Here is a 27,479-nt window from a genome sequence, read left to right as displayed (position 1 = left end):
CGCACTCCAGAACATACCACTGTGCAAAATACCAGCCTAGGAAGCAAATGTGAGGATAACAACCTTTAAAGTCCTACAAAAGCATCTTAGTATTTTGACACAGAAGAGTCACACGGACTCACGGAGGGTCACACAAGGCTGGGCAGGATGGCGTTTCTAGTTCTAGTTCCTTCCAGCAGGCTTAGGAAATGGACGGCTCTGATTGGATTTGCCGGGGGCTTCTTTCTTCAGCATCTCTCTTTCTTGGTCGATCTTCGAGGTGGCTTTTCTGGCTCCAACCTTCAAGGAGCAAGAAAAACAATGTAAAAACTATCACTGCAACGAGGTCCCAAAAAAGACGACCCAAAATATTTGACCCCAAAATTTTTAACACAAAATAAAACAAATATGCTGTTATATAAATATATATTTATTATCTATGCACACACACACACACACAGAGCAAAAGGGAGATAACATGGTTCACCATTATCACACTGCCCCAAAGTCAGCATTGTTAATATTTTGATAAAGCCCCGTGCAGATAAACAGTCAGTTTTCCCTCTTTTTATATTTTCATGATCTTGAAACCGGGAGCTTCTAAAGACGGGCACGTTCATTGTGGTGGCTTCTTTCTCCTGAAAAGCTTTACTGAATCGAGTATGACTTATGTCTCATGTCTCTGGTGTCTTAGGAGGAGAAGAGGAGAATATTGATAGAGGTCTGTCTAATACTTTCTGAGCACTGTGCTCCTTCCTGCCCCCCACCATGCAGCCATATGTGGGACCCGACACTTGGCACAGGGTGAGCTTTTTCTGATAATCATGCTCCAGATCATGGAGCTGTTATTATCTCCATGGGTTGGTCCTTTGAATCAGAGGACCATGAGGTCATTCCTTTCCGTTACTTGACTGGAGAGAGATGAGATCGGCAGAACGACTGAGCGGTGCAGAGGAGGCATGTGTGTGCACGCATGTGTATGCATGTATATGCACGTGTGCACACACGTGTGTGCATACAAGCATGTGCGTGCATGTACATGCATGTGTGTATATGCACGTGTGTGCACATATGTCTGGGACCTGATAGTTTACCACTTCTCTTTTGAATTGAGATAACTTTGTCTGAGACTCTCACTCCTGTATCCTTATAGAAGCCTCTTCCTCTTTCTGAACAGGTTTCTATTCATTGCAACCCAAAATCCCACCCACTCTGCGCATACTGCAGACGCAATTACAGCTTGTAAATTTCTTCCCAACTAGGGTTAAATGACCAGTCCCACTTCCTGTTTTTATTCCAGTCATTACCACACCCCTGCCCCTGGAGGAAGAGGGCTTGGGGAGTGGGTTTGAGCTCTGTCTCTTACTATGAGACCCTAGGTTTCCTCATCTTTCAAATGATACCCTTCCAGTCTTCACAGGGGTCGGGAGGGGGTTCTGGAAGTGTTTCACTGCAAGGGCTGTTAGGACCATCTCTTCAACTCTTTCACTTTAAAGGCAAGTTTAAAAAAAATGATCTCCTGAGACGTGTGCCAGGGGCCGACAGGAGCTTTGACTGTGTTTTGAGACTCTGCAATCAAAGTAATTTCAGGGTGAGAGGCTAACATCTCCACGCTAGCCCGCACGATAATTGCTGCATGGAACACCCAGGGAGAGGGAAAGCAGACAGCTGGCACTGAAAATCCTTCCCCTGTAAACCACCTTTCCTTTATATCTTTTTTTATTTGCTTTTTAGCAAAATTGCTGGCTGGGGTGGTTCCCAATGCCAGTGCCCTGACCTGGTCTGGGGTTGGCTGCCAGAGCAGAAGCCAGAGAGTTGTTAAAAATAGATTCTTGGTCCCAGAGTCCGCCTCCCCCAGGCCTGCTAGGAGCTCATGTGGGGGTGCATCCCAGGGCAAGCTTTGGTCTGCTTTTTGGAGTGACAAGGCCCAGGGTGGCAGAAGGCACAGCAGTGGCTGATCTGGGAAGAGGGAGAGATGGGGAACGTGAGCCGTGAAAATGCAAATGTCAGGGCTGGGGAGGGCTGGCCGAGTCCACCCTGAACCTGTGGCCACAGGTGCGCCCTAGGCATCCAGCCGGGGTGTTTGGAGCCTCGTGTCCCACCTTAGCATGAAAGGACATTTCAACAGTGACACCCAAATTGGAAATTAGGAAATTAACTGGAAATCAACTCAGGATATAGCAGAGTGGATGTTTCAGGCAAGTGCAAGTGTCCGTTCTAGAAAGAAGTCCTTCCCCACACCTCGCAGGTCTTTGGAGAATCTTCTCCTGGCCCTTGGACTGGGTGGGTCCCTGAGCTCAATCCACTGGACTTTGTCCTCAAAACATTTTGTGCAAGGTAATTACCTAATCATTCTTGTGTTCACTTGTATTTAATCATTACTTATATTTCCTTTTTTTTAGTGACCCAAGAATGTAAGCCAGAAAGGCAGGGAGTTTTGTGGGTCTCTTCATTGATCTACCCCAACCTTTATTTCACAATCGTCTTCTCCTAAGCAGCTTTCTTAGCTATTTTTTCCTAATTGCTCTCACCCCCATGAAAATGTAATATTATAGAAAGCATTGTATGTGTATTAGCGCTTTATACATGCAAAGAATGTTTGCCCTCTTGGGGCAATGTTGCCCCCATGGAGAATTTGCCATGTTGCCCAACACCTGGGCAGTACCTGCCACAGCCTAGACTCAGTAAATATTTGTGAATGGATGAGACGTTACTCACTCTTCTAGCCCAGCGCCTGGCACTGTGTGTGGCCTAAATTAGGTATTCAGTACAAATTTGCTCACTAGATTTTCTTCTTTGGCAGACAACTGACAATTCCATTGCAATTTCCAGTTGCAATGGAAAAAGAAAATGAAGTTGATAAATGGCATTTTGGAGGACAGGAAACAAAATACCACGGGACCCTAAAAAGAAAAGAGAGGCCAGTTCTGAAGCTACTGGAGGTGGAGATTCTTTTATGAGTGGGCACTGAGGCTCCGATGCCAGAGAGCATGAGGCGCACAGTAGAGGAGGGAGACCCCAGCTGCACTCTGCAAGGGGCTGGACGAAAGAAACCCTTGGGGATGGAGGAGATTCCAGACCTCAAATGCTTCTGTCATTTTACTTCCCTGATGGTCCTCAGACAAAACCTAGCTGTAGGGCCTCCCTGGTGGCGCAGCGGTTGAGCGCTGGGTTGCGAAGCTGCCCGTGGCCTCCGCAGCGCCGGTTCGATCCCCGGCTGCTCCCCGGCCACCGGAGGAGGGTCCCACATGGCGCGCAGACCTCTCCTGCCTCCTGCTCCTACACTGCTCCCCTCAGCAGTGTACTTCGATCCTTCTGCCTGCTCTGCTCCCCGCTCTGGTGAATTCTCTCACCCTCCCGCGCTTCTGACTGTACCCAGTGCTTGTATAAATAAATAAATAAATATTAAAAAAAAAAAAAAACCTAGCTGTAGGTGAGCTGCCTGCTCCCCACTTAAGCATATATGTTTCTGAGAAAAGGGATACATCTCTCACTCATTCCCACTTTGCAGGGGATGAAGGTCTTAGATCTAGGGGGGCTCTAAGGGTGCCCCAACACCTTGTAACCTCCTGCTTTAGGAGGTGTTAGAACAGTGGTGATGGCTGAGAAGAGGCTTTCGTTTTCCAAAAATGTCCTGGAATGTCTTTAGTTTTTTCCAGTGATAATTTGGTTGTCTCAGAATGATTGTAGCCTTTTATCAAATTCGAATCTATCACCTCTCTTATTCAACCAAAATGTGGCAGTGTGCAGGCTCCCCGAGAGAGCTCGCCTCTGAATTGTGAATGGCAGAGTTTCGATATGTTTGAGAGATTTCATAGTCTGGATTCTCATCTCTTTGAAAAGAGTATTCCACGGATGCATCCTTGAAATAGAAAAGCGAGAGCACCTGCAGTGCATCAGGCCTGTTACCCACAGTAGGTCAAGCTGCGTCTTCACCTGGGCGTTGGATTCACCTTGACTTCCGGCTCCCTACTAAGCTGTGAGGTTAAAGCAAGACCTGCCCCACAGTGTCCTTGTGAAGCTGAGGTGAGGGGGTCCCCCTGGGGCTTAGCTTGGTGCCCCACAAACCCAACTGCTCAGGACTTAACAGGTGGCGTGTCCTATGACCTGGGTTTGCTGCTGCTCCCCCACTGTTGTCTCTCTCCTCTCTTTCTGGCTCACCTGGAAATTCGAGTTCTGCATCTTGTTCTTCACCATCTCTACAAACATTTGTCTCTTTAATATAGAAAGAACAGTGACAAAATTTTAGCTCATGTTTTTTTTTTTTTTTTTGCCTTTAGCATCAAAGAAACTTGGATTTTTTTCAACTTTCAGGTGCTACTCGTTTGGCACATTGGGCCTTTCTAGGGGCTGGGGTGTGGTTGGGTTGAGACTGTGGGTCTGCAGAAGGGGTGTGTGGCTGAGCCTCTGGGGCCATCTCTGTTCCAGACTCCAGAGGAATCTGTGAGGAGGGGGCTAGTCAACTGAGGAGCGGGCAGCGAGGAACACTATTCTCTCCTTGGGGGACCCTTCGCTCTGGCTGGAAGCACCTCCCAAGTCAGTGGATGAGGCCGGAGATGCCCAGCAGGTTCCAGCCAAGCACGCCCAGGGCCTAGACAGGACAACAGCTGCACTCACTTCCCCGTCAGGGGCTACAGGGCCTGGAGCCTGTTGTTCCTGGGGTGTGATCGCTATAGCTGAGCCGGTCTCCTCAAGGACACCTCAAGGACAATTCACTGAAGGAGGATCCCCTGGGACACAACAGCGAGCGAGCTGGGACCTCCCTCACAGATCGACACTCAGGAGGTAGGGGTGCAGGGTGTTGGGAAGGGGACATTCCCAGAGTTCTCAGGGCACCCTCCGGTGTGCCAGCCTGAGTCCTATGGGGGCCAGGGAAGCAACGCAGTGGGTGGAGAGGGCCAGTGATCCCACCAGCCTGGGACTTTCTTAGGGTCCTGGAAGATGGGGCTTGTGGGACTGTGGACCTCGTGTCTCCGGATCTGCCTAGTTTTCCAGAGTGTCCCACAGAAGTGCCCTATTTTGAAATGTTAGGGAAAAAAAACTGTTCCATGAATGAAATGAAATATATCTGTGGGCGGCCATCTTGCCTCATTTACTTCAGAGCCCGCCCCTCCACCATCAGTAAATATTTGTGGGTGGGGTCACCAGATAAAGTATAGGATGCCAGTTCAATTGGGATTTCAGAATAAAACCTAATAATTTCTTAGTATAGGTATGTCCTATGCAACATTTGAGATACACTTAACTAAGTGTCTTGCTTACCTGAAATTAAAGTTTAAATGGGCATTCTGCTTTGTTTTGATTTGTTGCCCCCCAACTTTATCAACCCTACTGAACATTCTCAAAATTCATGGCTGTCTTTTGAGACAGGGGCTCGTAAGTCTGCCATCTCACAGCGAGATGCTAGCTCTACTCTTGTGACCCCCCCCATGGAGGCTCATGGGCCTGTGTCTAATGGACAGTTGTCCTCCAGGCATTTTCTTGGGAAAAGGCCTTGAGCATGCGGTCACTCAAAACTGACCACAGCTGAGAGGAACTGAGCCCAGATAATAGTCGCTACCCAGATTCCCAGGTATTGGAAAGCAGTGTTTTGAACCAACAACCTCTCTGCCTTCCATGAAGGGTGAGTAGAGGAAAGTGGCACTGGAGGAAGCAAGGTGTGTGGTGTGTGTATATGTAGGGGTGTTGAGAGGGGCACCATCCCAGGAACCCAAGGGTTCCCAAAGGGAACCCCAGTTTGAACATTGCTCCAAAATATGTTCCTGGATTAAGTCCAACCAGTGGACAGCTGAGTGCTGAGGGGCAGAACCTGGCTCTTGCACAACTGCTTTTCCTCTGAACTCCCTGGGTTGTGATGACATCAGGCTTAAGAGCTGTTCTCATACTTGGGTGAGCCAACATCGCATTGATGTCAGGGATGCTGTTCATTGTATCACACAGAGTCTCTGGGGGAAAATCCAGGACTGTCTTTGTTCAGTAAACACTTCTGAGCATCACATCTATCTGCCAAGTGGACACTGAACCTGGGCCAAGCTGGCCTTACCACTTCCCAATGGTTACCAGAAAGGCCGTGATCAAATTGGGCTCCCCCCAGCAGGTGCGGAAGTCCGTGCACTTGGCACATCCATCCTCATTCCTGGCTTCATTTTGTACTCACTTCCCCTCTGCCCTTCCTTCTTTCAGCCCTTATTTCATTCTTAGGGCAGGGGTTCCTGGGACTTACCACTCTTCCTTATTCCTTCTCTTAGGGGCTTTGTCTTCAAGTCCCCAAATCATTTAGTGTGGGCTAGGTGGGGGTGGGTGTCCCAGCAGCCAAGACTACACTTGCATGTCCCCTCGGCCTTCTCTTCCCTCAGGACCTGGGGTGATGCTTGCTGGTCTCCCAGGATTTTGTTCAGATTGTAGGTGGGAAGAGGGAGGGGCAGGGGAAGGGAGCAGAAGTGCTGGCAATTCCTTCCCAGCAAGCCCTGGCATTTACACCCTATAAACTTTGAACATATTGTATCTACATTGTGCCTGACTACAAGATCAAAAGAACCCTCATACCTGCCTCTCTTTCTCTTTGAAGAAGTTGGAAGGTGTTGATTCTTTTGTATTTCTCTGCTCTTGATCTTCTAAACACTCCTGAGTGAAAATATCAAGTGGGCAAGAGAATGTTTAATGTGTCCTTCCTGGTCTGTTCTGGGACATACCTCTGGGGTGTGTGTCTAGGAGACTGGGCCTCACTGGGACTGGTGGGGAGAAGATGGAGGCTGGGAGGATCAGTCTCTTCCTTCAGCCGTCTTCCATCTCTAGGCTGCAGGACCCTAACCATATTTTACTGCTTCACCCTTGTATGAGCTGGAGAGGACCATCCCCAAGCTGCCTCAACCTGTTCTCATCCTGTACAAGTCGACCAGTTTCTACTCTGCTCAAAAACATACTAGTGGCACTTGGCATCTGGAGAATACCTGGACCCGAGAAAATCCTGGAAAATACTGAGTTCAATAGCACTGTGATAGAATGATGATGGTACAGGGCGTGTATCAAGCCCTATGTGGCTTTGTAAGAACGTTCTCATTGAATAGCAGGCCATCAGCTTGGCGCCATTTTTATTCTCATCTTAAAGATGAGGGACCGGAGCTAACCAAGCCAAGGGAAGGCAGGTCAAGGGCTCCAGCCTGGGGGAGACCACCTGCCAAAGCTGTGGCCATGCCCTATGCTAGGTCTTGACTGGCTGGAGGCCGGAAGTGGAGCTGAGTGCTTCCTGAAGCGGGAAGCAGCAGGTGCACTCCAGGCTTTCTCCCACTCCAGCTCTCAGCAAAGGGCTAAGAAAGGGCTTGCGTGCTTCTCAGATGGCAGCCTCTGTGCATCTAAACATTTCCTATTGAAAACTCCAGTCCTAACCCGTCACACAAAGTATCTGGGCCCTTTCTTGGCTGTGGTCCTACTTGTATTCACCAAACAGAAAAGAGTTTCACAAAAGAGCTGCTGGCTTTAGGAGGAGGTGGGGGGAAGGCATCTCAGGGTCTGAGAACATGTCAGCTGGCAGGAAGTTCTCTGAAAGAAATGCGGGACCGCTCCCCTCTATCCATGAGCTGCCTTTTCTCTCCCGCATAGTAACGAGCTTGCCCTGTGCCAGGCACTGCAGGCACTATGTCATTTAACCCTCCTGCTGCTCCACGAAGTGGGTCTCTCACCACCTAGGGTGGCTGAGGATCCTGAGATACAGCGGTCAAGTCCCTTGCTCAAGGTCATTCAGGGCCAGGCATGGGAGCTAAGCTTATCACTGAATTCTGAGAGATGCTGCCGCCTTGTCCAGAGAAGTGGGAAGTGGTCTAGACTGAGCACAGTCTGGGCCACTGTCCCCACAAACCCAGGACATTCCTGAGTCAAGAGGCCAGTGACACAAGGCTCTCCATAAATGCACTGAGGTTTCCCCAGCATTTTATATCAAGTCTTGTTTTCACAGCCAAAGGTATTAGTTTGGAAGTAGGACTTCTGATTCTGGAAAGTTCTGCTTGGCGAAGAAATGTTCAAACATTAACACCAAGCATATATTTTCTGGGGAGAGGGGTGGTGATTCTGAAGCTCATGGTGAGTAACTTCATTTCCCAGTGCTTCAACCAACTTATCTGTGAAAGGGTGAAATTTCACACAGGAGACCAGGAAAAAAAAATTAAGCCTCCTTGTGAAAATATTAGATATATAACTTTAATTTGAAAAGCAGAATTCTATGTTCCTTTAGTTTCTATTTTAAAAATGAAAATATGCTCTTTGGAAAGAACGGAGGCCGGGACAGATGTATACGAGGTCCCTCTGGGATATAGCAACACTGTCCCAAACGAATGGGTTTCTGACAACATATTAATAACAAATCATAAATGCAAACCTGCACCCTGGCACGAAGACCCCCAGGAGAGTGGAGGTTGAGGGGGGCAGCTCAGGAGAGCAAGGTGTGGAGGACGGTGCGTGTGAAAAGGTACACGGGAGGCCCAAGTGTGGGCCAGAGTCTCATCTCCGCTGCTGAGCAGCCAGCTTGTGTTCTCTCTGCCAACCTCGGTTTACCCATCTCTGGAGTGGATTAACACTCTCCAGCATTCCTTGCAGGGTTGCTGGGGGAGAGGTCGTGGACAATGCGGGGCTGGTGCCCACCCCCAGCAAGCGTCCCCTGAGCAGTGTGGTCAGGTGGGGGTGACTGTGGCTGCCCTCCTTGGAGATCTTGCTCTAACATGTGAATTCCTTGAATTTGCATGTCCCCAGCTCAGCTTGTCTGGGTACCTGGACACAGGTTCAACCTGGCCATTTTCGAGCCTTCTGCAGGAAAGGGTGCTGGGTGGAACAGGCTGCAGAGCCGTGCTGTATGGGGAGAGGCAGCCCTGAATAATGCATGTGAGGCCTGATTATGCAAATCCTCAGGTTCTCTCACACTCCCAGCCAGCTCATGACAATGACCCTTTGGGGCCCTCCGCTGCCCCATTTTGTGGTCTGGTGTCTCCCCTTTGGGGCCTAGCCTGCCAAGCTCTGGGGGTGGGGGGTGCCCCTCAGGAGCACTGAGGTCTCCAGAGGGCGCATCAAAGGAGAAGCCAGAGCTCTGTCGCTGGGCCCAGCTCTGCCTGGCGCCAGGGGTGTGAAAGGAAACTGTCCTGCGCCGGAGGCAGCCCCAGGACACAAGCAGAGAGAGGCCTGTGATGTTTTATTCAGAGTGGAGAGTGCTGAGAAGCCACATCCGGGGCTACTTTCAGTTTCTGGGGCTACCGGCCATGGCGGGGGCCGCTCACCTTCTGTTGCCTCATGGCCCTGTTGAGCCTTTTCTCCTGGTGCAGCTGCTGCTCTGTGCGCTCCAGGGCCTCCTTGAGCAGGGCCTTCTCTTCCGTCTCCTTGTAGATGTTGTCCTCCAGCTTCGCCACCTGCGACTGGTACATCTGAACCGACACTTTGCTTTGCCTGAGCGGAGGGGGGAGATGGTCTGTTCCCCTCCTCTCTCCCACTCCCCATCCAGCCCCCCCCCCCCCCCCCCCGGGAGAGTCTCTTAGTATTTGGCTAACTTAGTGGTAGTGTTAGGGGGAAAAGGTGTCCTAAAGCTAATTCCATGCAGGCTTTGTGACTCCACCCCCACCCCAGGCCAAAGCCAAAGACACTGGGAACTCCAAATCCCATCCCCACCAAAGGGAAGGTGGCTGGGACCTGAGGGTGGGGTTCAGCAGCCAGGTTGGCATAAAGCCAGACATGTGGGCTTTGGAGGGGTCCCCCATTTTGACTCTCTGCCAGCTTGCAGCGTCCGGCCAGCTCGGAGAGTGCTTTTTGGGTTTCCAGGTCGTCGGATCGGGTAGGACGCATTAGAGACTTTATTTCCCTATTTTCTCCCTGAGTTGTACATTTTCCTTATTTCCTCTTCCCTTGTCAATAAACCTTCTATGAACCTTCTGTGTGCGCCTGCAGTGGAGTATTCATAAGTCCCTTGTAAGCGCGCGGGTGAGGACCCACAGCCAGGAACCCGTTCAATATCGGGGCTGCCCTGTAACAGCTTCCCTACAAAGCGGGAGAGAACAATGAAGCCCTGGGGAGAAGGGGCAGAGTGAACAGCAAGTGGGACCTTGCTCCCAACCCCCCTCCCAAGTTTCCAGAGCAGGTGGGTGAGCTGCGGCTGTTGGAAATATGCTAGAAAGAAAAGGACAGAAGTGGGAGATGTGAGCCAAGACGCACAAAGGCACTGCTTGTTCGCCAGGAGAGCAGAGAAAAGAGGGGACCGAGCATGTCAGGGGCTGCTGCCCCACGAAGTCGAAGTGACTTATCGTCACTGTCCCTCCCTCCCACCCCTTCCCCAGTGTTCGGGATACTCCCCACCTGGGGCTCCGGGCTCCCGCCCCCTTCCTAGGTATCTGCTGTGTCTGGGGCTTGGCCTGGAGGGTGGAGACCAGGCCGTTCCTGGGGGTCCGGGCAGTACCTGAGCTGCTCGATGTCTTTCTCGTATCCTCTCAAAAGCTCCTCTTTTCTCTCCAGCCGGTTCTTGAGTTGGGTGATCTTCTCGAACACCAGATCGAGGTCCTTCTGTCGGAGATGGTTGACTTTCTCCCGCTCTTTGGGGGACAGGTACTTAATGGACACGTGGCCAGACAGATTTTTGATGTTCATCAGTGTCCCGAGCGTTTTGCTCATGTCCATGTACTGCAAGGAAAGCGAGGCGCGGGTCGGAGCCGGCCCGAGGCTGCTGGTGACGGCCCGGAGGAGGCAAGCGTCTAATTCTGTTTCATTCATTTTCTGCACTTGCAGACAACACACACATGCTTTGGAATCAGCGCAGCTGGGGCTCTTGGCTGACTTTTGCTTTGCCCACGCTCATTTACCTTACACTCTTTTGAGAACCAGGGGAGAAATCACAACAGAGATAAACATTCTTTTGAACTACCCAGTTTGTCAAAGAATTCGACTAGGCGATTTGTGACCCATGCCGGGATGGGAGCTGCGCCCTACAGAGCTATAGAAGCAAGAAAGGTGTGTGTGAGGTTGGTGTTTTGTGAGACCACCCTGTGGTTACACCAGACTGGGGTGGGGGTGGTTCTCAGGACCGGGCAGGAGGGACTGGAGGCCGTCAGCACCTACCAGCTTTTCGCTGAGATCTAAAGCCTCCACCACATCCTTTTTCCCTGACTTCTCCATGGTCGGGATGAACTCTGAGTCGGCAAGGCCATTTTGAGACTGAAATAAAAAAGAAAAGAGAAAACCCTCACTTGGCACTTAATTATGAATTGCTACAACCGGAAGTTAAAACCCTGGTGGCTGCTGAGTTGATTTGGTCTGATCCCTCGTCCACTGCTGTCTTCTGACAGTGTCTTGAGCTTCCGAGCACGGCTCTTTTTAAAAAATGTCTTGTTCTTCAGTCACTGTCAAGCCTAGTGGTTCTCAGCGGAGGGAGGGGGGTGATTTTTTCTCTGCTTGACCTCTGCCCCTGCCCTCAGGACATTTGATAATGCTTGGACACATTTTGGGTTGTCATAACTGAGAGTAGGGGGTGTTACTGGCATCTAGTGGGTAGAAGCACTAGACTAAACGTTCCACGGTGTGCAGGGCAGCCCCCCAAATTATCAGTAGCACTGAGGTCTAGATGACAAGGCACCGGCGTGCCTTTGCTCACTTCTTGTGCCAGGTATGGCACCTGGCACCGGCAGCATGTTTGTTGAATGAATGAATGAAGGGTCAATAGAAAATTCCTTTCATTAAATTAATGAACGGGGAATACCACCCTCACAAAATGTGACTCTTCTCCTTCTGCTGGACCTGGTGGGCTGGCAGCACGTCAGATTTTTCCAGAGACAGTGCAGGATGGTGTGGAGAGCTGTGCACTCCCAGGGACCCGGCAGTCAGCCAAAGCTCCTACTGACAGCGTGGAGAAACCCCCAGACTGACCAGGGAGCTTGCAGAGAAATCTCCCTAAAAAACTAACTTGGGTTTTAAGCACTTGCAATGAGCATCTCTTAGGCTCTTGCATTTGATGGCACTGCACTGCAAGCCTCTAAAGTTAAAACAAGAAGCCCCAACTACAAAAATATAAAGGCCCTCAAAGTTAACTTCTAGGTAAGGTGACACTTATCTGTGCATCTATAGAGATGAGACTAAAAAGGGGTCTTTGGAGATGACAGTTAACTGGGCAGATCTGCTGCAAAAATAACTTGAAATGCCACTCTGTGTCCCCAGCTCCCTTGAGCTGTGTCCTCTGCACCCTGCTCCAGCCCCCCTCTTTTCCTGAGAGAGGGAGATTGGGCTAGAGTTCAATCCCACAGTCCCACCTCTGCAGCCCAGCAGGGTGCTGGGGACAGGCTGCCAGCCTCACATTCCTGGCTCTGCCTCGCATTATTCTGTGACTTTGAGGGAGGGTCTTGACCTCTGAGCCTTAATTTTTCCCATCCGTAGAATGGGGACAATAATAGCAACTACGATACGAGGCAGTTGTGAGGATTAAATGAGATGATGCGTGTAGACGGCGCAGCTCAGTGCCTGGCACATGTGAGCACACTGTACATGCCACTTATCCTTCCTCCCCTCTCACTGCTTTTAACTTTAATTACTGCCGGCCTTGGAGACAGAGGCTTTCTAGGTGGGTCGGCGGGTTTTCTGCTCCGTGCTGTCAAGGGTGGGATTAGAGGTCGATGCCGAGATAAATCTTGGAAAGGGGCTCAGATTAGGATTCAGCTGCTCTTCCACATGGAGATCACCCCACTATTCCAGCCTCGGAATTGAGGGTTTAGTTTTTTTCAAGAAAACCAACACCTTTCTGAAGAGTCACGTCTCTAGCAAATGTTTAGAAAACTTGTTGGAGGGGATGCCGGCACAGATAGGAAGACCTTGTTACCTTTTCCAAGATCCTAAGCAGCTTTTGGCTTCAGCTGTGGCAACAAGCCATGCCCACTGGACCCTGTGACGTGCACCTGAGCTGTCCATTGCCATGTGTCAATCAACACCCTTTGAAAACTGAGGGTACCTTTCACTTAACAATCAAGTCACTTCTGAAGATCCTGGCAGATGAAACAATGCCCTCTAAGAAAGGAAGGTTTTTCTGGAATGCCATGATTTAAACACCTTTAAAAGTAACAGCAGCTAGCATTCATTAAGTGTTGGCTGTGAGCTAGGCCCTGGGGTAAGCACCTCACATGATGGCCTCCTTTGACTCTCCCACCATCTTGCAGATGGGCAGTGGAGCCCCAAAGGTTGAGAACAGGCCCACAGTCATAGCCCGAAGAGGCCTGGCCTGCACGGGTCTCCCCGACCCCTGAGCTGCTGGCCTCATTGTCACGGCATCCTGCTACCCTGCCTGTGTGCATGGATTTCAGTCTACAGAGATTAGCAAACTGTAGGCGAACCCACATGTAATGTTGTAAATTAGCTGCTGAGTATTTTCTGCAGAACATCACATATGACGTGAGGACGAGGGCCCACCTGAGGCAGGGCTGGCCCCACGTCAGGGCAGCGCCATATCACGTTGAGCAGAAATGGGAGACTGCCTTTCGCTTCAAACATCCCAGCCCTGGCTCGCAGGGCACTGGCTGGTACTGATGCTGGCCCGTCAGGGAGAAACTGGCCCTGAACCACGCAACCAGCGTCCCCCCTTGCACCCCCAGCTCCATGTGTCTGTCATGGCAGAGGACACCTTACCATCTGGAACTCTAGTCTTGAGGGACTTGGCAGGTCAGGCTTGATGTCCATTATTTTCGGGACATTTTTTTCCATCCTGGGAGCCGTTAAGTCGAGAAATGATTCATTCAGGTGGTCCTTATGATCTGTAAAAGAAATACTTTAGACTCAAAAGGAAAGTGCAGGAAAAAGTTGCTGTGTGTCATAACCAGCTGCCCGCTCACTGGACATGTTCAAGGTCACCTGGGCTTCAGCCTTGAGGGCGCTGGTACCCAGGCAGTGGGGGTGACTGCAAGCCACAGGAACGAGGATGGGGTCTAACAGGTGGCTTGGCCTGCAGCGTGCTGCCTTGAGAGAGTCCCCTCCCCTCTGAATAGGGTATCCAAGAAGGTTCTGCAGAGCTGACCCTGGCATGGTGTTAATCTTTGACAGAGTTTTTGTCGGGCCACAGTGAAATATGAAAAGGAATTTTTAATGAACTCCTATTATCTAATATCAGGGTCTGCCCTTGATTCTGAGATGATGTCTGCTTGTCGGTATGACAACGTCTTTTTGGCTATGACAGGCCGGGGATAAAAGACAGTGGGCCTGGCAAGTTAGCTGGCCCTTGAAATGAACCCCAGAATCTGAGGCCTGGGCTCTGAGCATCGAGGGGGCCCGGGAAGCTGGACACTTACTCAATGAGTGGGCCTTCTCCAGTTCTTTAATTCTCATTCGGAGTTCAGATAAGGCCCTTCTCTGACGCTGGATGACTTCCTCGTGTCGGGACCCCTTGCACTTGGCCCCAAGGTCGCTGAAGGACTGCTCCTGTGGCCAGAACAGTGGTGGCTTTACTGGGGATCAGAGCGCCTCTCATATTGGACGAAATGCAAGCCATTCAGAGAGCAGACACCTTGCCACTCAGAGCTTGGGAAATAGAGTAAGGGGCTTGGGAAGAGAAGGAAATCATGTGTTTCATCTCTAATGTAAAGTCACATCTAGGAAGACTGCCAACTTTCCTACCTACTCAGCTTCACTATAAATAAAAAATCTCCATGTTGCCTCCCCAATACTATTTTCCCTAATATTCTGCTAGGCCTGGCTTTCTATTGGTTGTCATTCTGCTCTTGTCTCTGAACAAACATGTCCAATTCTGCTCCGGGAGTGACATGTGACTCTTCTGAACCAGTAATAAGGAGGACTGTGTGATATTAACGTGGGGGCATGTGACAGTCGAGTCTTGGCTGGTCTGAACAAAGAAGAACCTTTCTCTGAGACTTTCCACAGAATTTCTGTGATGATGGAAATGTTCTGTGTCTGCACCATCCATCACGGGAGCCATGAGCCACCTGACTAGACCTGGGTATTTGTGAAGGGAACAGACATGGAATGTCTTTGTCATCTTGTAAGGATTCCGTGCTCCTTTGAGATTTGGAAGAATGCAGGGTTCCTTCTTCCAGAAAAATTCACAGACACGCCATGATTTGCCTAGAACTTCTAGAGGTTCTGGGGCCCTGGGAAGCTCAGGCATGGGCTGAGTTAAATGTGTCTGTCGAGTCAGTGGATTGTTCATTCATGCATCTCACCGAGACTTACTGAACCAAGTCTTGGTCCAGGCGTTGGGGACTTGGCCGTGGATGAAATGCACGAGATCCGTCATGGCAACGGCGAGTGAGGGGAGAGGTGAAGGAGGAGATGAACGACATAAGCACATGGAGAGAGAGAGAGTGCGTGCACCAGGCACCGTTCTGGGTGCTGGGGAAGGAGGAGGGAAGCAGGTGGTCCCAGCCTGGAGCCCGTCTCTGCAGACACGACAAGCACCCAGACAAGCATGTACATCACCCCAGAAAGAGACAAGTGCTTCCTAGGGTAGAAAACTGGGGTGGCGGAAGGAGCCTCAGACATCCTGTCTTTGATTCACCAAATGCTTGGTAAAGGCCTACCCGACGCGTCCCAGGCTGGGTGATGGCCACATTGGCCCCAGGAGTGCACGGCCTGTGATCCCCCCGCCCCAGCAGCCTGGCTCCTCCTGGGGCTGCTCCGCCCACCTGTGTCCCCCCACTGGTCTGTCTCTTCCTCAGGCTCTGCTCCAGCTGTCCTCCTGGAGGGGCCCCCGAGTGCCTGACCCCAAAGCACCCCCACCCCATGAGTGCAGCAGTATGCGTGTGTGCGTGAGCATGTGTCAGTGTGTGCACTGTGTATGTGCATGTGTGAGTGTGCACACAGAGTGTGTGCATGCATGCATGTGTGTGAGTGTGCACACTGAGTGTATGTGCACGAGCGTGTGTGAGTGTGTGTGCTGAGTGTGTGTGCATGCATGTGTGTGAGTGTGCGCGTTGAGCGTGTGTGTGCAGGATTGTGTTGAGGAGGGCAGGAGCCACTGAGAGTGGGGGTAGGGCAGCCACCACCACCAGGCCTCTCGGCCTGCAGAGTCCTCCGGCTCTATGTGACCCTTACTCTCGGCTCTTTGGGGAATTTGTTTATTTAGAGACGATGGAGATTCTTTCTCATACAACTCTTCAGCCCTCTGACCCACTCTGGCTTAGAAAGCAGGAAGCAGCCGACTGGGGAGAAGCATTCTGAGAAGGAACAAATACTTTTGCCCTTTTATCTTGCAGCCTCCCTCCCCCATCCCCTCAACTTATCCTGCCTTCTAATAGCCAAGTGACATCCCAGGCGTCCCCTCAAGAATCCGGCCTGGGATGCCGCACGTGAGGAGGGGGTCCCGTGTGGGCAGGGATCCTGTATGTCTTCCCAGGCCTGGCATTGTTGAATGAGTGAGCAAATATGGGCTGGGCATTATAGACAGAACTTGGGGTTCCGTGGGAGTGAGACCCTGTCACCCGTCACAGACCATAACCGCGTACAACTCTCTGCGGCTCCTGCTCTTGGCCACTCTGAGCAACCAGGACACACTCATGCTAAGTGCTCTGAACATGGGTCAGTGTCTGGGACAGCCAGCGGCCGCCAAGTCCTTCCTTCAGACCGAGCTCGGCCTGGCTCCCTGCTGTTTGGCAGGGGAAGGCATCCCCGAGAAGGCAGGAAGGCAGGCTGACACATTTGGCCCTGTTTCCAACTAAAGATCCAAAGCCCTTTGCCGAAACGCCCTACTCTCCAGTAATGGGGAGGGATATCCCTGGACTCCAGGGAACCTGGGGTTCCAGGAGCCACCGCACCCTGTAGTCAGCTGACCACAGCTGCTGGGGTGCATCCCAGCCCTGGAGACGGCCCCTGCATGTTTGAGGGTCACCTGGTGGGGGCTGTTCTCACTCAAACCATGGGCCTCCGGTGATGAGCTGCAGGATATCCCTCCCTGCCGGGCCGCCCTCCAGGCCTGTCCCCGGGAGACCTCGGTGCTACAAAATGGAAGCGGGAAGGCGGTTTGGCCCCAGCAGGCAGCACCAAAGATGTCCTCTGGGCCCGGCAGTTTCACGTCTTGGAACCTGTTCTACGTATGTAGAAGGATATTACAGCCTCGTGTGAGGGCAGAAATAGTGGCCTAAACGCCCATCAGCAGGGGAGTGGCTGGAAAAAGAGACACAATGGAGTTGTAGGCGGCTATGAAAGAATGAGGCCCATCCTTCCATGTTTACTGCGAAAGAGGCCCCCCGAGCAGCGTTAGGTAAGAGAAAGCAAACTGCAGGGTGTACGCGGCCGAGCGCTGTTATTTTGCTAAGCTGTGATCTAGCGACACGCATCTGCACAGGTGTGTGTACAGAAGGTTGAGTTCTCAGTAACTGGCAACACAGCAGCCCCCCGAGGCCAGCACCATCGTGCCAGCACCTGGTGGTCCCCTGGGGAACAGTTCATGACCCCCATACCAAGGTGTTGGCATCCGTCACCTCTGGGTCCTGGGATGGGAGGGACAGGACAGCCGCGTTCTACTGGGTACGTTTCACACAAGCAACTCATCATTTGGGGGCTTAGAATGAAGCGATTTTCATAAGCAAAGGAATCCACCCCTGGGCTCTCAGCACGTCTTCGGGTGTCCGGGAGCGGGTGGGCGCTCACCTCTTGGCTGTTCAAGAAGATATCGGTTTGCACTGGGTCTATCTGCACCGAGATGTCACATGTCCGGGCCGTATCCTGGGGCTTCTCCCCCTTCTCCTTGTGCGGCTGGGGTTTGTGTTTCTCCTGCGAGGCCCTAGGGCAGGGGAGACGGGTCATGCGCAGTGGGGTGGGCAGAATCACCAGGTTCCGGGACCACCTCTGCCCTTCGCTGGCCCAACAGGAAAAGGAGCCCCATGACGTCACCAAGCCCCCGTGTCTCCTGCCCACGGATTTCTAGAGGATTTGGTTTTAGGGGTCGCAAAGAGCAGTGGCCAGGGCTGTGGGCACCTGCCTGTCTTGGCTGTCCAGCTGGGTGTGCGGCCCCAGTAGAAGCATTTACTGCGTCCACTGTTCCTAACGGGTTTACGCGCCGGCCCCTCGGTTTCTCCTAATGATCCCACGAGGCGGGAAATCTTGCTCCATTTTACAGACAAGGAGAGAGGCACACAGCAGGGCCCAGGGCCGTGAGGCTGCGTGTGGAGGCGCCTGGCCTTGAGGCTGGCTGCCGGTCTGTCCCAGCTCTCTGACCCTGCCAAGGCCCCTTCACAGGTGAAGCTACAGGGCTACACGAGACATCAGTTTTACTCAGATTTTCTTGGGGAAAACACTACTCAGATCAAAAAAATATGGGCAGTTATATGAAAATGCAAACTCCCGTGTGCTTTTAAGACTAATCCATGGGCAAAGGTACTTTATTGGTGTCTCAAGCTGACCTCTGACACCTCCAGCTTATACAATGGTCTGATAAATACCTGTTAAACTCCCTGATTGTCAGGCTCTGTTTGAATGCTGGAGAGTCAATAGTGTACCTGGGTCTACCGTTTATGAAAACCCTGTCCTCACCAGAAGGCAGAGCATTAACAGGTAATGGCACAGTGTGCCTGTGTGGGGAGAGCTAGGGTAGGCAGAATGCAGGGACTGAGGAGCCCCAGGCAGAGCAGGAGCCCTTGGCTATGTTTGGTGGTGACAATGGATGGAAGGCTTCCTGGAGGAAGTGACACGTAAGTTGAGACCTGTCAGAAGATTGGGCAGGTGCCTTTAAGAAGCACAGAACTAATCAAAGGCCTGTTTTAATGGATGAGGCCGAGAAGCAATGACACACGTGTCATTCATTCATTCACTGACTCATCCTTCCAGTCCGCCATCCAACTCTTCAAGGGGCATTTACAGAGACACCCCTCCCTGTGCAAAGCCTGCCTGGGAACCCCCCATACCTGACCACCTCCTTGAGGACCTGCATTTCCTGGTCCTTGCTTTCCACCAGGCTGGTCAACTGCCCGATCTTTTCCTTGAGCCCTTTCAGCTCGCTGTTTTGTTGCTGGACCAGTGCCACGTTTCGCTCCAATTCTATCTTCTGCTTCTCAGTAAGCTCCCCTGGGAGGGACAGGAGAGCTGGTGCGGGGGGCTCTTGCCTGGGTCTCCGCCGGGGCTGTGGCAGGTCTGCCAGGCCCCAAGAAGCCTGGGTGCGTCTGCCCTCCAGGGGTTCTCAGAGGGCTTAGTAATGGCCAGGAGGTCTGCTTGCATCTTTGCAAATGACAGCAAAATAGCTACCACCACCACCTTCCAGGGGCGCTGGCTCTGTGAGGCACCGTGCTCCCGCCTCACCCTGCGGGATGGCAGTGATGATATCAGGGTCCCCATCACATGGTTTTTGGCGTGTTGGGGTTCTCGGGCAACTCTCAGCTGTCTGCTTCTCCTCTGTTTGCCTAAGGGTGTTCTGAGGTCTCTGGGGCCTGCTCTGCTCACCTGTCTGCCTGTGACAGGGGGAGCTGGGTACACGGCCAGTTCCCTGACCCTCAGGTGGACAACCCAGAGGTGTGTGGTCCATCCTGGCCTCTAGCGTTTCCCTGGGAAGTTAAGCCTGTTGCCAACGTACCCCTGACTGACAGCACAGCTGGTATCTGCCTCACCCTGGTCTGGGTGGCCTCCCGATGTCCACATTCACCTAGAAGCAGGTGATTTGCATCAGAGGAAGGGGAGCCCCTCAGATCCTGCAGCCGGGGGGCATAAGGGCTTGGCCGGGGGAGTGTGAGGGCTTGGCTGGGGAGCGTGAGGGCCTGGCCGGCTCCCTGACCCAGGCAGACCCACGTTTGCCTTCCAAGTCTTTGCATCCAGGGACAAATCCTGGCGAAAGACAAAAAGAGATTCCCCCAAAAGAGAGCTGCATTTGAATGAAGGGGTCCTGACCCCGTGGCCACCAGCTATGCAGCCAGGCCCACGTCTCTGAGCCGCGCGCGCTCAGCCCAAGTGATGCTGTGACAGGCGCCGTGAGAGGGGCCCCGGGCACGTCAGGAATCACGGGCGATCGTACCAACCTCTCAGGTCTGACATTCGGCTGTGGGCTTCAGTGAGGTCCTTCCTCAACCGCATGATGAGCTCCTGCTGGGACAGGATTTCCTTCTGAGCCATCAGTAAATCTGCTCTGAAATTCACAGAAACAGGCAGAGTCAGTCTCCTCACTCCATGGTGGCTCTGAGCGTCCCGGGACCACATACATGCAAGGTGACCCTCAGTGGCTGGTGGCCCGGTGAGCCCGGGGCAGCCGGGGGATGTAGATGCACTTGGAAAAGTCCCGGAACAAAAATGCATTTTGCTGCGTCTTCATTTGAAGACATACATGGAGGTAGAAGGAAGGATCCCGCTGGGTTCCATGCGCATGAAGCACCTGCCAGCTCAAGGTCCCTCAACATGAATGGATAAGGTGCGGACTTTGTGCTCTTTGCTGGAAAGACTATTTTGTTGTGATCTCAGGGACGCTTTAGGATGGAGAAGAGACAGCGGAAGGCGATATGGCTGCTGTTCTCGCCAGTTTCCTTAACTCCTGATGGGGAGAGGCGGGGCCCGACAGGCACCAGTGTTCAGGGGACCCTTTATAGATGTGTGGGCCTTGGGGCTGGATAACCAATGGGGGCAAGGCGAGGGGGAGATGAGGGCACCCCTGAGCCCATGCCCCAGAAGGTGGCACATCTTTGGTGGACAGCGTGGCACCAAAAGGGCCCTGGTATGGCATGGAGGGGCCCTGGTATGGCAGGGGGAGGTGCCCTGATGGGGTTGAGTGGAACCTGGGTGTGTGTCTGAGAGGCCCTGGGGAAGTCAGAGATGCCTGTGTGTGTTGGGGGCAGCGGGAAGAGCTGTGGGCTTGCGTGCTCCCAAGGGGGCCAAGAACCTCAGTCTTGGGGGCAGGTGATAATGCCTCTTCCCTGGAGCACACAGGCCCTTGGATCCCAGGCTCTTATACAGACTTTTGAAGGTAGAGTATGTGTCTGCTAGGAAATAAAAAACAGGTTGGTGGTCACTGGGATGGAAATAACTGTATATCCAGATGCGTGTGCGTGCGTGTGTGTCCTTGCTCATCACCTCCTACTTGAGGATGAAACTTTAGGATGCAGGTGTCTACACAGGTGCTAAAGTGACCAGAGAAGCGTCCTCTTCAGGCGCCCGCAGTCACGGTTCTACTAGGAGGAATCAGTTTGGAACTTTGCAAAATATGTAAGCTGCATATTTTGGCCTTTTGGGCATAAAATCCCCCATGAGATTAGACTTCAGGGAGTGGACTTTGGGGCTGGGGTCAGGTTGGTGGTTGGTCTCCTTTGAGAGACTTTCTGAATCCATTCTCGGCACCTCCCCAGCTCTTTCTTGTTTAGACGCTGCTTGGCAGTGGTTTTCTGGAGCTTCCCTGGCATGGATTTTGTTTCTCTGAGAAGTGCCAGATTCTTGAGGTTCAAGGTATGAACTTTTGAGTTGGGAGGGGTCCTAAGGCCACTTAGTAACACATGAGCCTCTCCAGGACCCCACTGTACTGAGTGTCTCCATTGTCCGGAAACTCCACTGTCTGCTTATCACCCCAGGATTAGGCTTGCCCCCCAAGAACAGCTAATCAGAGTGCTAGCTCCCATTGTCCAAGTGACTCTGCCCGCAGGGACCTCCTTACCACAAACGCGGATGCCGAGGTGCAGGGGGGAGGCGTGGCGTGCCCAGGGTCACACAATGCAGTGGTGTGTTGGGAATGAACACAGATCTACCCTTGACACCATCCTGACTTGCTAAAGGGATGGAGAGATTCAAGTAACAAGGGAAGCCCTCAGGCCTGACCCCTCTCCCAGGCTCTGGCGACTGGCCCGAGGAAGGCCCTCGCACCCCCGCACTCACATCAGGTGGTCGCACACGGAATCTTTGGTGTTGTCCACGGACTGGGGTGCTGCCGGGGCCTCCTGCTGTATCTCCTCCTGAGCTGCATCAGAGGACACGTGTCACCACACCCTCACACACCTGCTTCTCTCCTCCCCCACTGCTTGCAAACTCACCCTGTCTCTCCCTCTTTGGGGTCTATTTCTTTCTTTTTTTTTTTTTTATTTTTTTGTAGATAATTTTATTATGTTATAGTGGTTACTTTTTTTTTTTTTTAAAGATTTATTTATTTATACAAGCACTGGGTACAGCTAGAAGCGCGGGAGGGTGAGAGAATTCACCAGAGCCAGAGTGGGGAACAGAACAGGCAGACCGACAAAATACACTGCTGAGGGAAGCAGCGGGCACAGCAGGAGAGGTCTGCGTGCCATGTGGGACCCTCGCCAGCGGCCGGGGATCGAATTGGCGCTGCAGAGGCTGCGGGCAGCTTCGCAGCCCAGCGCTCAACCACTGTGCCACCAGGGGAGGCCCTGGGGTCTATTTCTTAAGAAACAAGCCCTGGTTGGTTATGAAAGTGCATTAGATCAAGCCTCTGACTGCTGATGGCAGAGAACAGCCTGTGAAAGGTCCGCCTGGGATGCTTTCCTCTGGGAAAGATGGTCCTGGCAGGCTGCCCTGACACCCTCACACCTGAGCCTGTTCATCTCACAGGCTTGCCACAAAGGTGCCCTAGTTCATTCTCGTTACTTCTGTCTGCCTGGGCCTCGAGGGCCCCCACTTTTGTCATGTAACAAGAAGAAAAGGGGCCTCCAGAGAAGGAACAGGCACAAGCTCTTCCTTCTCCATCAGTCCACGGAGGCCCCGGCATCAGCAGGACCTCCCCAAGCACTGAGGCTTCCTCCCCACCTTGCAGACCTACCCGGGTCGTTGTCTTTCAACGTTGCAATCTCTCCTTCTATTTTTTTATGGTGTTCAGTCACTTTTTGGAGTCTTTCTTCCAGACTCACGATGGTCTGTGAGTGTTGCTTGATTTGTTCCTTGTACTGCCTGATTTCTTCTTCAAACTCATATTTCTGGGATTCTTGCTTTTCCTGGAAGGTCTTTACTGTCTGCTGTTGCAGATGCATCTGCTCCTCCATCATGACCTGGGAAAGCAGACACAGTTAGGCGTGACCCTGGGAGCCAGACAGGATGACAATGACAATAGGCCCCTTTGGTACCCACAGGTGCTAAACTCAGTCCCACCCAGGGCCTTTGCACATGCTGTTCCTGCTGCATGGTGCACTCTTCCCTAGCTGCTGGCAGGACTGACGCCTTCTCCTGTTTCAAGTCTCAACTTCATGTCGCCTCCTCTGAGAGGCCCTCTCATCGTATGCCTCCATCTCCCTGGGTGCGCCCGGCCTGAAGCTTGCCTGTCTCCCCGGCTTCCCTTTCCTTGGCACCCATGTCCCGTCGCCTCGGTCATCAGGCCCTTTCTCCATTTCTCTTGTAGCTCTTTATGGCAATGACTTCCTCCCCCACCCTGCCATCCCAAGTGTCCAGGTCCTGATGATTCCAGACCATGGCACCACAACCACCGGCCACGCCCGAGCCTGTCTCTCCAACTCCAGTCCCTCTCCAACTCACTTGTGTCCTTGTACCATATGGAGATGGGTCTCACTACCCCCTCGCCCACAGACCCGACGCTGGAAGGTCTGAATGCATGAGCCAGGCAGTCAGGGTCCTGACTGTGGGCCTCAAATGCTGAGCTGAAACTGAAACATCTTAATGTCTGCAGCGTGGTCACCACTCACTGAATTCTGGGGCTTTTCAGCCCTTCGGCTGATCCCGTGAGGACCCAATGTTGCAATGTCCTGGAAAGAGCCATCTCAGCCTTTGCTTACCTTTCTCAGTCATGTTTCTCAATGGGGGTGACCTGGCCCCCCAACCCCCCAACCTCCTCACCCAGGACATTTGGCAAAGTCTGAAGAGACCCTCGGGCTGCTGCGAAACATCCTTTACCCTGCAAGAAAGAGTTACCCCAACAGCGCTGAGGCCGAGAGACCGCCGAGAAACCACAGATTCTCATGCAACGGGATGGTGCATCCAGGGAAAAATGCGCCTTCTCTGCAAGGCACCGACTCACCATTTTTGTCTTGGCTGTCTCCAGCTCAGCCAGCGTCTCCTTCAACTTCAAGGCGAGGCCCTCTGCTTTGAGACTCTCCGACATCTTTGCTTTCTGAGTCTCTTCCAACATGGCCAGTGTATCCTTTAATTTATTGTTTAAAACATCTTCTTTTTGCTCTTTTGAATCTATTTCCTAGACAAACAGCAAAAGTCAGATAACAATTCAGGAATAAATCTTTGCCCCAGCCTCCTCCGCCCCCTTTACAGAGACAGAGAGGAGGGGAGGCCTCTTCTCTTTCTGTGGATTCTTCTCAAGTATGAACTCTGGGATTTCTCTGGAAGGTTCCCAGGATTCTAGAACTCTTTTTTCACATCCAGCTGCGACCTGTCTCCTTGTGATTCTGGTCTATGAGCTCAGTTCTGTCACCTGGAGCTCATTGAGTGACTTTTATTTCTCTTTTATGAGACAGCCCTTTAAATATTTGAGGAGGGCTGTCATCTCTCTTTCTAAACCTATTTTCCAGGATAAATGTGCTAAGTTCCTTCCCCCCTTCGTCAGAGGACATGTGTCTGCCTCCTGCGTGGCTTCCACTCTGGGAGGGCTCCTGCCCCCTCCCCCGGTCCCAGGGAGGGGGACTCCAGTTCCCAAGTCCTTGAGCGTCTCACCCCATCCCCTGAAACCCTTTCTTGTAGTCTTTGTCAAAATTCTGCTCTCCTCCCCGAGACCCTCCTCAAATAATGTGGGTTGTGGGTGTCATGACCAGCCCTGTGCTGGGGGCTTTATGAACTTCACTTATTTAAACAAATTTTGATGTTCATTTTTGGGGTTACATTTTTGCTCTTGCATGTGTGCACCTGTCCCACTCTATTTGATCTTATTTTTTAAAATTTTATATATTTTTTACATCATTTTTCATTTTTGTACAATGTATGCATTTTCATCTTGGTTATAGTCCCGTATTTGACCTTATTTTTAAGAACAGTTTTAGGGGCCTCCCCAGTGGTGCAGCGGTTGAGCGCCGGGTTGCGAAGCTGCCCGCGGCCTCTGCAGCGCCGGTTCGATCCCCGGCTGCTCCCCGGCCACCAGAGGAGGGTCCCACATGGCGCGCAGACCTCTCCTGCCGCCCGCTGCTCCCCTCAGCAGTGTCCTTCGGTCCTTCTGCCTGCTCTGCTCCCCACTCTGGCTCTGGTGAATTCTCTCACCCTCCCGCGCTTCTGACTGTACCCAGTGCTTGTATAAATAAAAATAAATAAATCTTTTTTTTTTTTTAAAAAAAGAACAGTTTTAGGTTTACAGAAAAATCGAGAGGACGGCACAGATTTCCTATAAACCCCCCCCATGTGCACGGCCCTCCCCGTTACTGTGAGGTGCCTCTGCCACCTGCCGTGAAGGAGGACCTGGCTTGCGCTGTGCTGGACCCCTGGGCCTTCTTATGTCTCTTTCTCTTCTAGAAATTCTATTTTGTGGACCAGTCCAATCTTTCCATTGCTCTTCTGCTCCCCCAAGTAAGGCCACATGCAAATGTCTAAACTTGGGTGGCTCTTTGACCTTGTGCTTGGTCTTCCCTGGTAAGTGGGGTGTCCCTGCAGCTCAGTCCCATTTCCTCTCATCTGCTTGATGCCACCAGCCTACCCTGAGGGTTGTCATAAGACCTTGCCCTCGGATGTCACCGCTGTTCCGAGGCTGTCAATGACAGTGTTGCTGGTTGCTTCGCAGGGCCCTGTGGGACGGTCTCTAGAGCTTGTCTCTGGGCGAGCACAGAGAATGGGCCAGTTCCCACGAGCAGCTGGTCCATTTCTACTTAGCGAATCGCACAGCTTCCTGCTTTCCGTTCACTGTGCTGCTGGAGAAAAACTGTGACCCATTCATTCATTGACTTCATGATACACATTTTATTTTTTGCATTACTCATTCCTGATCTCCCTGATGACTCAACTAATCTACTTGAAATTTTTAACCCCCTCCTTTCTCCCTACTCCTAATGGAAGTGTTTAATGGAAGTCTGCAGCCATGTGGGGAAGGCAGGCCTGGGGTCCCTGCTGGTGGCCCTGTGGGCTCCTCCGTGTGTTCCTTGCTGAGGCCTGTACCTCTTTCTGCTTGGTTAAGTGGTTCTCCAGATCCTGCACCCGCTTCCTTTCCTTCTCGATGGCCTCCTTCGCTTTGTGTTTCTCGTAGGCAATGCTGCTCTCGGAAATCTGGAAGTCAATGAAATGTGGTTGGAGGGTGTGAGCAGGAGGAAGGACGGAACACACCGCCGCAGGGGAGCAGGGCTGGGAAGGGGTGAGGTCAGTGAGTCAGGGCTGGGATCCAGAAGTCAAGGAGCAGGACGCCTGCGGGGGTGGCAGGTGACACCCGGAAGTCACAACTGGGTTAGTCAGGGGCATAAAGAGAGCCATGCGTCATCATTCAGGGTTTCTGGGCTGGTGTTTGGGAAGTGACACGCTGGTGAGTGTGTCAGGGTGTTTGGCTCTGGGCCACTGACTCAGCTGGGCTGTTGGCACCAAGCAGGCCCCTTTGGGAAGCACTTGGCTTTTTGGGAGCCTCTGTGGGAGACAAGGCTGGGGGAGATGCCTCCTGTCCCGGCAAGCCCAATGTCTGTGGACCCAATGTTCAAAGGACCCTGGCGGTCTCTCCCCAGCCTGCAAAGGTTTGGCCCAAAAAAGGGATGTCCAGGACATTTTGGAACCCATAATATAACACCCCAAAAGATTGGTGATGGGAAGGCGACCTGAGCCATCTGCAGCTACACAGCCTGGGAGGTGCACTGTGGGGGGTGTCGGTAGAGAACTCTCTGCAGCTGTTGTAGTTATGGCCCTCGTGATCACAAGGAGAATACTTTAAGAATATGCAAACATGCGTAGATAAAGATTGGGGAGCTATGTAGAGAGTCATTTATAGAGGTTATTTGGGAGGGGGAACTGGGGTTGTGGCCATTTATATTTATGATTTATTTACTTATTATTTTTTTTTTTACCTTAGTTGTATTTATATTCAGCTTCTCACAGGTCTGCATCTTCTAAAATTTCTTTAGGGAACACATATTATTTGGCAGAGCGAGAAATTGCTGGAAATTGTTCTTGGGAATGCAGTGCTGGGGGTGCGGTGAGAATGTGGTGCGTGACCTGGGGAAAAGTCCATCTTCCCACTGCTTTAGCACAGCGCTGGGCCTCTGTCTTGTCCTGCTCTGCACTCAGCCTCCCTGGCCCCACCCTTGCCCCCTCCTCGGGTCTGACACCTCCCTGCCTGGGCTGGGCATTTCCCCAAGGCCAAGTCTGTTTAGATGGCGCAGCCCCCACCCACCACCAACCGCCTTCCGCATCCCCCAGGGCGGGGCTCTTTCCCTCCTGTGTGCTGTGCCACTTGGCATGTCACAAATAAAGATGCTGCTGCTGCCCCCAGGGCCTGTGAGTACCAGGCTCTGTGTTCTGAACACAAGAGCACATCTGATCTGCCATCATCCACGGCGTCTGCCCAGCGACCCCCATTTTACACATGGGGGACAGAGGCTGTACCTGAAGCAGGAAGAGGACAAGTCAAGTGCCACAGTCACGCCACCGAGTAGCAGAGCTGCAAGCTCGATGCCAGCCCCGGCCCTCACCACTCAGCCAGTGGCCTCCAGACCTCCTCC

At 52.3% G+C, this 27,479-nt stretch overlaps 1 protein-coding gene across 1 annotated transcript in view; it reads right to left on the bottom strand.

The window, feature by feature from the left end:
- Positions 1-162: 162 nt before the first annotated feature.
- Positions 163-27,479, bottom strand: part of FHAD1 (forkhead associated phosphopeptide binding domain 1) — a gene marked incomplete at both ends in the record, with an annotated part of 88,250 nt that continues 60,933 nt past the window's right edge. Inside the window, 15 exons of the mRNA XM_084243557.1 lie at positions 163-279; positions 4,141-4,194; positions 6,526-6,603; positions 9,240-9,405; positions 10,406-10,626; positions 11,062-11,157; positions 13,609-13,733; positions 14,265-14,394; positions 17,578-17,710; positions 18,831-18,990; positions 19,932-20,086; positions 21,766-21,847; positions 22,664-22,889; positions 23,870-24,043; positions 25,939-26,046. Coding sequence (XP_084099683.1) covers positions 163-279; positions 4,141-4,194; positions 6,526-6,603; positions 9,240-9,405; positions 10,406-10,626; positions 11,062-11,157; positions 13,609-13,733; positions 14,265-14,394; positions 17,578-17,710; positions 18,831-18,990; positions 19,932-20,086; positions 21,766-21,847; positions 22,664-22,889; positions 23,870-24,043; positions 25,939-26,046 — 2,025 coding nt within the window. The remainder of the gene's footprint in view (positions 280-4,140; positions 4,195-6,525; positions 6,604-9,239; positions 9,406-10,405; positions 10,627-11,061; positions 11,158-13,608; positions 13,734-14,264; positions 14,395-17,577; positions 17,711-18,830; positions 18,991-19,931; positions 20,087-21,765; positions 21,848-22,663; positions 22,890-23,869; positions 24,044-25,938; positions 26,047-27,479) is intronic.

This window comes from Talpa europaea, assembly GCF_964194135.1.
Source record: "Talpa europaea genome assembly, chromosome: 9".
Classification (NCBI taxonomy): domain Eukaryota; kingdom Metazoa; phylum Chordata; class Mammalia; order Eulipotyphla; family Talpidae; genus Talpa; species Talpa europaea.
Note: the sequence above shows the minus strand (reverse complement) of the source record. Positions and strands in the feature narration are given on the sequence as shown.